Source organism: Oncorhynchus keta, chromosome 2, assembly GCF_023373465.1.
Source record: "Oncorhynchus keta strain PuntledgeMale-10-30-2019 chromosome 2, Oket_V2, whole genome shotgun sequence".
In the NCBI taxonomy this organism is placed as follows: Eukaryota; Metazoa; Chordata; class Actinopteri; order Salmoniformes; family Salmonidae; genus Oncorhynchus; species Oncorhynchus keta.
In genome coordinates, this window is record NC_068422.1 from 24,387,509 (window position 1) to 24,399,768 (window position 12,260).

General features: G+C 38.9%; 1 protein-coding gene across 2 annotated transcripts in view; it reads left to right on the forward strand.

Moving 5' to 3' along the window:
• Window positions 1–3,413: 3,413 nt before the first annotated feature.
• LOC118398365 (leucine-rich repeat-containing protein 1-like) overlaps window positions 3,414–12,260 on the forward strand; it is an 85,705-nt gene continuing 76,858 nt past the window's right edge. For both annotated transcript variants that reach the window (XM_035793642.1, XM_035793651.1), the window contains exon 1: window positions 3,414–4,012. In XM_035793642.1, the coding sequence (XP_035649535.1) occupies window positions 3,854–4,012 (159 nt within the window). In that variant the 5' untranslated portion in view covers window positions 3,414–3,853. The remainder of the gene's footprint in view (window positions 4,013–12,260) is intronic.

Here is a 12,260-nt window from a genome sequence, read left to right on the forward strand (position 1 = left end):
TATGACAATACTTTTGGTTCCCTACATTGGTGGGACCATGTACAAAAACTGCTGTAATTTCTAAACGGTTCACCCGATTGGATGAAAATACCCCCCAAAAGACCCCCTTTTGGAGCTGACTGTAGTTATTGGACCATTTTTGTCTTTGTACAACAAGCTGTTTGCCCATGCTGTTTGTAAAATAATCGATGTGTATGAATGATGAGTATGTTGGCCAAAATCTAAATTGCACCTGGAATAATAAAATCCTCTTGCATTTCAAAGATGATGGTACAAAAGACATACAAAAAAAGTTTTTCTTTGTATTATCTTTTACCATATCTAATGTGTTATATTCTCCTACATTCCTTTCACATTTCCACAAACTTAAAAGTGTTTCCTTTCAAATGGTACCAAGAATTTGCATATCCTTGTTTCAGTGCATGAGCTACAGGCAGTTAGATTTGGGTATGTCATTCATTAGGGCACTGTGGAATGACTCCAGATAACCTAAGTTTACAAAAAGAAAAGGTCAGAAGAGAGGGGTAGACTAAATTTATTACATAGTCTGGAAGGTACGCTGTGGTCCTCAGGCTACCTCTAACCACCTGTAACCCCATAACATAAACCCTACAAACACTACCCAACTCATGTTTATACCATGCTTACTATAAATTGAGCTAACTTAAATAAAGCCGTCAGATTGTAAATATTTTGGACAATTTACCTTCACCTTGTGGAGAGCTAGGGGTTGGAAGTGTGTTGGTGAAATTAGATTCTGTACCACCTACAACAAAATACACAACAGTACCTAATTTATCCACACCCAGTCTGCTAGACTGGCTAGCTAAGCATACCTAACATGGACATTTCAATATTGCCAGCTTGCTGTTAGCTAACTAGAGCCACTAAACTGGCAGCCAGCTGAGACTAGAATGCTACCCAGTTGAGACTGGCTGAGAACCAACTAACCTACCATAGACAATTTATACACATTCATCATTGCTACCAACACACAGAGTGAGTTGGCAATATTGAACATTTTATTTTTAGTTACATTAGTGTTTTCGAGAAAAAGGTGGAATATATGGCTACCAAATTGATATACTCTTTATTTGGTAACATTAGCTAGCTTATGTTAGCTAACGTCAGTCAAAGATAGAACGAACAAACAAACGTGTTTACTCTGCTGAAGGTCAGTCTAGCATACTACCATGTCATAGGCGAAATTGACTGACAGTTTGTTTACCAAAAGATTGCTATATGATTTAGCTTATGGCTTTCAGAGGTCAATACAGGACTTGTAGCGTTATCTAGCTAGCTAACTTACCCAGCTAAGCTAGCAAACTAGCAAACGTTAGGTTACCTCTAATTGAGAATCTTCTGTGTTCTTGTGAAGTAAAGAAATTGCTGATGTTCCATCACTTCTGAGCAGCCATTGAAATTGATTCCACATCAGTTCAGCCTTAAAATCCTTCTGATAATCTTTGGTCTCCGCAGCCATCATTCCCTTTAGGAGAAAAAAATTGCAGTCAGAGTGCAGTACAACTGCAGTGGACTGCAGTATAACTGCAGTTAGAGTGCAATATAAATGCAGTATGCTGCAAATACTGCGTCCTAAATAACACAGCATTTTTTACTGCAGTAATTTTGCAGTGTAACTGCAGTTAGAGTGCAAAATAACTGCAGTTCAACTGCAGTACACTACAGTTATTCTGCAATTGCTGAGTCCAAAATACCACAGTGGACTGGAGTTACTGCACTTTTACTGCAGTTTCAAAACAGCAATCTTTTTTTGTAAGAGTCTTGATAGCCCAAGCAACTGGCAGAATCGGGGTGAATCTCTGGTAGGTAGAAGATAACTCATTTTTATGCTTGTTTGTAATTAGCACAGCCAGGCACAGAACATTATACGAGCATGATGACAAACAGTGAAAAACAAACGTTTTCCAAAAAATCTTGCCTGGAGAAGTTCTGAGATTTACTGTGTGTTGGTCGTTCGAGGTAAACAACTCTATTATTCAAGTTTGTTTGCATGCCACTTCTACCTAGCGGGCGGTATCAGCATTAGCTATGAATGCCGGACTTTGTGGTTCACTATGAGCAGACCAATATACAGGGAGTCGAAACTTCCCGATTCTACCAGTGAAATTAAAATGTGCTAGTCCGAGCTTGTGGTTTGGATAATTGTGATGTTTTTGATAAAAACACAATGTTGTTAATATAGTAATGACTATATGCCGTGGCAAAGCCAGGGTGAAATTCCCATTTAAATTTCATAAACCATGCATGATTGTTTTTGGCCTTACATCCACTTGTGGACATAATGTGAGCGTTCTTTTCAGGGTGCTAGTGTTGTCATTAAGTAGGCACTAGCGCCTCTTAGTGGATAAGATAAGAAAATTAGAGGCAAGTCAGTCATGTCCATCATATTATCAAGGCTCTCATTTTGTCAACTGGCAGTGGTTCTCAAAATGTTTGGTTACTGTATACCCTAATCACATTCTGCTCTACCCAAGGTATCCCATCATATGCAACTGATCATTATGCCTATGCTCTTGAGTCTTCCCAAGTATCACCTGTGGGTATACCATATAACACCAGGGGCACAAGTACCCCAGGGTTGAGACCCACTGACCTAGATGTTCACCAAGTGGAGACTAATTATTAATCCTGATTAACAAAGGCAAGCAATGACTTGAGTTCAGACACTACACCCTCACTATTTAGAAAATGGGTTCTATATTTGTATTCATTACTTTTGATAAATGGACATACATTTGGGTGCATTCAGCATGACAGGACGGTGTTTAACAAGTCAAATGAAACTACTATACTCAACGACCAGTGAAGAACAGTGTGATTGTGGCCCAGAGGGCGGTTGTGCATGTGGGCTGCATGAGTTTTGCGATTTCTGATGGTCACACCCATATTGATTAGGCCAGACTTCGCCACACCCACCAAACGGGAGCAAACGTAGCCCTACCTCAAAGGCCGTCGAAAAATGATGCACACACTTTTGGTAATTCAGTACACTACAAACCATCAAACGTATCAAACGTTGAACCAAACTGAATGCACCCCAGGTTTACATGTTCAATTCAGACAGGGAGACCATAAAGACAGGTTGACATTTGAGAGAAATGCTTTATTTAAAAAAAAATCGTCCATGCTGAAATGCATTTTTTAAATGTTATTTAGTTATTTGTACTCTACCTACCGACTCTAAAGTATAACTCCAGAATAAACTGTATAAAAAAAGGTCAAAAGATATATATAACTGTAGGCTATTTCAGGCTAAAATAACACTGAGCTGAGGTACAGTAGGCCAACTGAAGAATGAATCAGAAGCCTATCTATAATCCTCTCTGGCTTCTACTTTTCTAGAGGGGGAGGGAGATATACAAAGGGGGGAGCGGTTAGGATTGGTGACGTCAGATTGGAATGAGGGAGTGAATGTTCCGGGTCAGACTGAGAGGAAATTAACTCTGGGACAAGGAAAACAGTAGGTTACACGAAATAAAACAGAGATGTGATCGTTTTCTGGACACGATTAAAAAAACTACTAACATCCCAGTGGCGACGTGATTAAAGGATAAAGAACCAAGCGAAAATCAGGTGTCTACAACTATTCAAAGTGAGATAGACGGCGTATGTATTCCATGGTGTCCAGTGCAATTTATTTACGCCTGTGGAGGTGGTTTCGATGTTTGTTTTCTTTGAAAATTCGTTCGAATAGCAAGAAGGTGTTTGGCAAGCCATCTAGCTAGTTCAGTTCGAATAGTAGCTGTCCGTATTCAGTTGCGCCTTCCGTTTCTTTTATTTGACGTCTTTTCGGGCTATTTTTAAGAACGGATTTTGCCATCACCCCGTGATGTTTCAGTGTATACCCCTGTGGCGGTGCAATCGTCATGTTGAATTGATCGATAAGCGGCACTGTTCTCTGTTATACGTTCCGGATGAGATCTACCGCTACAGTCGGAGTTTGGAGGAGCTTTTGCTGGATGCTAACCAACTCAGTGACTTGCCCAAGGTAAGCAGAATGTTTTCCAACTGGCTAAGTTAGCTGCTAAGCTAAACCTGTAGAATGCGAAGTTTACTGATAAGGTTTACATGTTGGCATGTCAGGAAAAAACATAAGTTGTAATTTAAATGTAACCAATGGCCACGTGTTGTTGTTCATGTGATGGAAAAGACCATAACCTGCAGTTTAAACAGATCGTTAGGTACATGATTGCATCTCAGGGGTGACATCATTACGCAATATCGCCATTCGTCAGGACAGAGAGGGAACGCGTATGTCGTAGGCATTTTCCTTGGACAGATTTTTTTACGTGGAATGATGCGCACGCCTTATTATTTGACATTATGCAAACTGCAAAACATCGCCTACTACAAAAATGACACTTTCTACTGTCATGCTATTTGATCTTTATTATAACGAGCGAAGACTAATCAGCTGCAAACTTCTTTATTCAATAACCAATCATTAGGATCAACTTGATTGTCACACATATCTGGCTATGTGTATACTATATGGTAGTTGTCAGTATTCGAAAGATTAAAAGTGAAATAGGCCTGTCACAATGATGAGTATCTCTGGCCCTGTGGTTTTGAAGTGACTACAACAGTTAGGCCTAGCCCAATAATGGACTAAAGGAGCTTAACTTTAGTCCTTATAGTCCAAGGACCTTTACATATTCTGCTTAAAGGTGAATTGTCTATGGAAGACAAAACAGCCAAATACTCCATATAAACAGTAGCAGGAGCATCACAAAGGAAGTCAAGTCAGTTAAAAAGCCATATTACAACCTATGTTGTTGTAACGGATGTGAAACGGCTAGCTTAGTTAGCGGTGTGCGCTAAATAGCGTTTCAATCGGTTACGTCACTAGCTCTGAGACCTTGAAGTAGTAGTTCCCCTTGCTCTGCAAGAGCCGCGGCTTTTGTGGAGCGATGGGTAACGATGCTTCGTGGGTGACTGTTGTCGATGTGTGCAGAAGGTCCCTGGTTCGCGCCCGGGTATGGGCGAGGGGACGGTTTAAAATTATACTGTTACATTGTGATAATGGCATTGTTTACTCTATAACACATTAGTTCATACACCGCCGTGATATACAATAAGACCGTGGCAACAAAAAGACAAGTCACAGTGGCGTAATGAATTCAACTACATCTACTTTTGTTTATCACAAAACCGGAGAGCACAAGATCTGTCCGGTGAAGTCCACAAAGCAAATATTGCATGCAAACAATTATATCACCTGCGGCATGGTCAAGCACGTTAATGTTTTCAACAGTTTACTAAACAACTTCTGATTTAGAAAAACAGAGTCAGCACAAAGAGAACAGGAGCACAGCCTCAGCTATTCCAGTAATATTTCAACTTAAACATTTAAACATCAAGGCTATATGTGCTTAGTTTAATACACTGAAAACACATTTTAAAGATACCAAAAACAGTTAGTCTAATCAATTTTGCAAAATACATGTGGCTGTGTGTGTGTGTGGGTGATGACTCGCCCTACTTATAGACTAGTTGAATGCCAATGCCATCTTCCTCTCTTTCATGTTGTCAACGGTCTATGGATCTTTCATACAGATACAGTACACTTTTATTTTTTGTTGTCACAGGCTACCTAGCTAAAATGCTTGATCGCCTGACTTCCTCCCATGGGCAACAATGAACCAGCTAAGTTAGCTAGCTGGCTAGGTAATGTGAGCCTACTAGGCTACATATTGAACTTCAATTGTCTCAGGCCAGTGGCACAACATATTCACTTATGGTTAGATAAGAAACACTGTCTTAATCATTGGCCTGTACAGAGAATTAAGTCAAAACCACAAGTCCAAATCCCCATCTCCATCCATGGCTTAGGAAAGGGCCAATTTAGCAAGCTAGCTACTGCAGGACATCAACATAAGCAGACTAGAAACAGACAAGTGATTTGATTGGTCTGAAGCCAAATCCCAACTGGCCTCCCTTTGGGGGTGTTTTGCTGCACCTGGACAACCCATAGTTGAGCTCAGCTCAATGCTGATTGGCTAATTAATATTTTTTTTAATCAAGGGAGACCAAATGCTTGCTGGCATCAATCAATCAAATGCTATGGCAGCAATATGTTATACTCTTTTGGTCCAGACAGCATGAAATACATGGGCTACATATACTGAGACAGAGGGACACTGTTTCCCTCGCTCGGATGATTTCTCCAGTGACTTTTGGCCACTTGCGAATTGATGGAAAGTTCTGAAAACCCAGAGAGAGATGAAAGATACATTTTATAATTTTCATTTCACAAGTGCAAACTATCTGCATTTTAACCATTTCACTTCAGTATTTATGGTCAATCGAGTGCTTAAATTGAGTGATCTGGGGAATGCAAATAGTTTTCCTTCACAGAAAATACATTGGTGCAACACATTCGGCAGAAAAAAAGCTTAATTTTCATCAGATGACGAGAAGTGCAATGCAATTGGGCTGGCAACCACACATGTAAATGAGCTTCCAATGAATAAGCAGTCCTTTTTGCAAAAATGATGCATGGCTATCATATTTCTAATGTTTATCATAGAATGTAGCCAGCTACATTTCCTAATGTTTTGCAGAAAGTTAATCTTGCATTTTATCTAAGTATTTTAGATCTGCGTTTACAACATGCAGCAAGATTTAACAAGTTAATTCTGCATTAACATGACCCCTGAGTCCACCCTGTCTTTCAACTGTTTTCCATAAATAAGCACTGTAACATGGAAATATGGCTGTGTGGGAACCCTAACTCTGTAAAGGTGCATATCAATTTAACCTTTTGCATTTTGAAAATGTATATCTCACTGATATGGAAGATAAGGTCCCTTTGCTTCCAAAATCATACCACAGGCGATGAGTGTTAATGTTCAGACTGAGAATCGGGGCTCTTACTTATGGCTGAGATGACAACAGCCAGTGAAAGTCAATGGCGCCAAATTCAAACAACAGAAATCTAATAATTAAAATTCCTCAAACATACAAGTATTATACACCATTTTAAAGATAAACTTGTTGTTAATCCCACCACAGTGTCCGGTTTCAAAAAGGCTTTACGACGAAAGCATACCATGCGATTATGTTAGGTCAGCATCTAGTCACAGAAATACACAGGCATTTTTCCAGCCAAAGAGAGGAGTCACAAAAAGCAGAAATAGAGATAAAATGAATCACTAACCTTTGATGATCTTCATCAGATGACACTCATAGGACTTCATGTTACACAATACATGTTTTGTTCGATAAAGTTCATATTTATATCCAAAAATCTCAGTTTACATTGGTGCATTATGTTAAGTACACTTAGCATCAGATAGCTCGGTCACAAAAATCAGAAAAGCAATCAAATTAATAGTTTACCTTTGATCTTCGGATGTTTTCACTCACGAGACTCCCAGTTACACAACAAATGTTCCGTTTGTTCCATAAAGATGATTTTTATACCCAAAATACCTCCGTTTGTTGGTTATGTTCAGAAATCCACAGGAAAGAGCGGCCACGACAACGCAGACTAAAATTCCAAATAGTTTCCATTATGTCCACAGAAACATGTCAAACGTTTTTTATAAACAATCCTCAGGTTGTTTTTAAAATATATAATCAATAATATATCAACCGCAAATGTCTTTCACAGTAGGAGAGGGAAAGGAAATGGCTGCCCAAATTTTGTTGCGCAAGCAAAACTCATGTGACCACTTGACACGATGTTATCGTTCTGGCTCATTTTTCAAAATAAACGCCTGAAACTGTCTGAAGACTGTTGACACCTTGAGGAAGCGATAGGAAAATGAATCTGGTTCATATCCCTTTAAATCCAGCAAAGGGAGGCTATGGAACATGGAGTTTTCAAAATAGAAGCCACTTCCTGTTTAGGTTTTCCTCAGGGTTTCGACTGCAATATCAGTTCTGTTATACTCACAGACAATATTTTGACAGTTTTGGAAACTTGAGTGTTTTCAATCCAATACTAATAATAATATGCATATATTAGCAACTGAGACTGAGGAGCTGGCCGTTTACAATGGGCACCTTTTAATTCAAGCTACTCAATACTGCCCCTGCAGCCATATGAAGTTAAGTAATGTTTTGCTTGCAAAACATCCAGTGATTTTGCAGAGAGCCACATCAATTTACAGAAATACTCAACATAAATGTTGATGAAAATACAACTGTTATACATGGAATTAAAGATATACTTCTCCTTAATGCAACCGCTGTCAGATTTCAAAAAAGCTTTACGGAGAAAGCACACCATGCAATAATCTGAGTACAGCACTCAGACACAAAAACAAGCCATACAGATACCGGCCATGTTGTGGAGTCAACAGAAGTCATAAATAGCATTAAAAATATTCACTTTGATCTTCATCAGAATGCACTCCCAGGAATCCCAGTTCCACAATAAATGTTTGTTTTGTTCGATAAAGTCCATAATTTATGTCCAAATACCTCCTTTTTGTTCGCACATTTTGTTCACAAATTCATGAGGCGCAGGCCAGACGAAAAGTCAAAATAGTTTCATTACAGTTCGTAGAAACATGTCAAATTATGTATAGAATCAATCTTTAGGATGTTTTTAACATAAATCTTCAATAATGTTTCAACTGGAGAATTCCTTTGTCTTTAGAAAGGAAAAGGAACGCAGCTACCTCTCAGGGTTGAAACAGCTCTCATTCTCTCTCGCTTCACAGTAGAAGCCTGAAAAAAAGTTCTAAAGACAGTTGATATCTAGTGGAAGCCTTAGGAAATGCAATATGACCCCATAGACACTGTATATTGGATAGGCAAAGACGTGAACCTACAAACCTCAGATTTCCAACTTCCTGGTTGGATTTTTTTCTCAGGTTTTTGCCTGCCATTTGAGTTCTGTTATACTCACAGATGTCATTCAAACAGTTTTAGAAACGTTGGTGTTTTCTATCCAAATCTACTAATATTGCATATCTTAGCTTCTGGGCCTGGGTAGCAGGTCGTTTACTCTGGGCACCTTATTCATCCAAGCTACTCAATACTTCCCCCAGCCATAAGAAGTTAACAGAACTCCCCTGTACAGAAGACTCCTTAGTCCAATGACTAATGTCTAGGCCAATATGGCATTGACAAGGCAGTTACTGGAAGAACTGTGCAGATGCAAAGTTTGGTAACAGAATTACGGTAAAATCTCAGTTTTTTTATGGACCACGATTTCCAAAAAACAAAGATGTCTTCAGAAAAATGGGGTGTCAGTTTATTGAACTGGATTTACACCCAGTAACAGAGTTTTATGGTAGTGGAATTACATCATGGATCCCTGATCTGTACTACACAGAAAAGCATAATTGTAGACATGATTGTCATTCTCTTCATAGTGCATCCTGAATAGGTTCACAAAGGTAGAAATAAGAGGTCGACCGATTAATCGGAATGGCCGATTTAATTAGGGCCAATTTCATAACAATCGTAAATCGGTATTTTTTTGACACAGATTTAGCAGATTTTAGATTTTTTTATTTAAAAAAATAATATTTTTACACCGTTATTTAATCTTTGTTTAACTAGGCAAGTTAGTTAAAGAACACATTCTTATTTTCAATGACGGCCTAGGAACGGTGGGTTAACTGCCTCGTGCTACCTTGTCAGCTTGGGGGATTCAATTTTGCAACCTTTCAGTTAACTAGTCCAACGCTCTAACCACCTGATTACATTGCACTCCACGAGTAGCCTGCCTGTTACGCGAATGCAGTAGAAGCCAAGGTAAGTTGCTAGCTAGCAATAACCTCTCTGGGACACGTGGGATGGTAGAGTCCAACCTCGCCAACAGCCAGTGAAAGTGCAGGGCTCCAAATTCAAAACAACAAATCTCATAATTAAAATTCCTCAAGCATACAAGTATTTTACACCATTTTAAATATAAAATTCTCGTTAATCCAGCCACCGGGTCTGATTTCAAAAATGCTTTACAGCGAAAGCATCACAAACGATTGTTACGTCACCACCAACTCACAGAAAAACACAGCCATTTTTCCAGCCAAAGAGAGGAGTCACAAAAACTACAAATAAAGGTCAAATTAATCACTAACCTTTGATCTTCATCAGATGACACTCATAGGAATTCATGTTACACAATACATGTATGTTTTGTTCGCTAAAGTGCATATTTATATAAAAAAAATCTAATTTTACATTGGCGCATTACATTCAGTAGTTCTAAAACATGCAGTGATTGTGCAGAGCCACATCTATTTACAGAAATACTCATTATAAATGTTAATGAAAATACAACTATTATACATGGAATTAGAGATATACTTCTCCTTAATGCAACCGCTGTGTCAGATTTCAAAAAAACTTTACGGAAAAAGCAAACCATGCAATAATCTGAGTACAGCTTTCAGACAACAAAGCAGCCAAAAAGATATCCGCAATATTGGGTAGTCAACATTCGTCATAAATAGCATTATAAATATTCACTTACCTTTGATCTTCATCAGAATGCACTCCCACGAATCGCAGTTCCACAATAAATGTTTGTTTTGTTCGATAATGTCCATCATTATGTCCAAAAAGCTTATTTTGTTAGGGCATTTGGTAAACAAATCCAAAAGCGCGTTCAGGTCCCGCCGAACGTCGGACGAAAAGTTCAAAAGGTTCCATTACAGCCCGTAGAAACTCGTCAATCTAAGTACGGAATCAATCTTTAGGATATTTTAGGATATTGTTTTACATAAATCATCAATAAGGTTCCAACCGGAGAATTCCATTGTCTGTAGAAAAGCAATGGAACGAGAGCTAACTCTCTAATGACCGCGCCACAGAGCCTGTGGAAATCTGCCAGACACCTGGCTGAAACCGCCCTTATGAGCCCCTACTTCACAGTAGAATCCTCAAACAAAGTTTGAAAGTATGTTTACATCTAGTGGAAGCCTTAGGAAGTGCAACATCCCACAACCAATATCCCACTGTATCTACAATAGGGTCTGAGTAAAAAAAAAAAACCCCACAAGCCTCAGATTTCTCACTTCCTCGTCTGCCATATGAGTTCTGTTATACTCACAGACATCATTCAAACAGTTTTAGAAACTTCTGAGTCCCCCCCAATACTACTAATAATATGCATATATTAGCATCTGGGACAGAGTAGCAGGCAGTTTACTCTGGGCACCTTATTCATCCAAGCTACTCAATACTGCCCCCCTGTCACCAAGAAGTTCAACTTATCTTATAAAAAACAATCAATCAATCATGATCACTAGTAAAATACACATGGTTGATGATATTACTAGTTTATCTAGCGTTTTCTGCATTGCATATAATCGATGCAGTGCGTATCGTTGCTCCAATGTATACCTAACCATAAACATCAATGCCTTTCTTAAAATCAATACACAGAAGTATATATTTTTAAACCTGCATATTTAGCTAAAAGAAATCCAGTTTAGCAGGCAATATTAACCAGGTGAAATTGTCACTTCTCTTGTGTTCATTGCACGGCGAGTCAGTGTATATGCAACAGTTTGGGCCGCCTAATTTGCCAGAATTTTAAGTAATTATGACATACCATTGAAGGTTGTGCAATGTAACAGGAATATTTAAACTTAAGGATGCCACCCGTTAGATAATAGTGTTTCAAACGTCACTCGCTCTGAGACTTGGAGTAGTTATTCCCCTTGCTCTGCATGGGTAATGCTGCTTCGAGGGTGGCTGTTATCGTTGTGTTCCTGGTTCGGGCCCAGGTAAGAGCGAGGAGAGGGACGGAAGCTATACTGTTACACTGGCAATACTAAAGTGCCTATAAGAACATCCAATAGTCAAAGGTATATGAAATAGAAATGGTATAGAGGGAAATAGTCCTATAATAACTACAACCTAAAACTTCTTACCTGGGAATATTGAAGACTCATGTTAAAAGGAACCACCAGCTTTCATATGTTCTCATGTTCTGAGCAAGGAACTGAAACGTTAGCTTTCTTACATAGCACATATTGCACTTTTACGTTCTTCTCCAACACTTTGTTTTTGCATTACATTACTACTACATCTGTGGATGTTGAAATCAAGGCCAGGGCAAACTGACCAAGTATCAACTACTTTTCATTCAGTCGGCGCTCAGTGGGTGCGGACACTGGTTACAGTCAATGGAAAGAGCGTGCTCATGGGTATGTTTCAGTAAGGGCCGGCATTAACTGGACAGATAAGAGATGAAGAAAGGCATAATTACGAGTTTTAAATCGCTTAATTTGTAAACAAAAAAGTATATAAATAAAAACACTAACCAA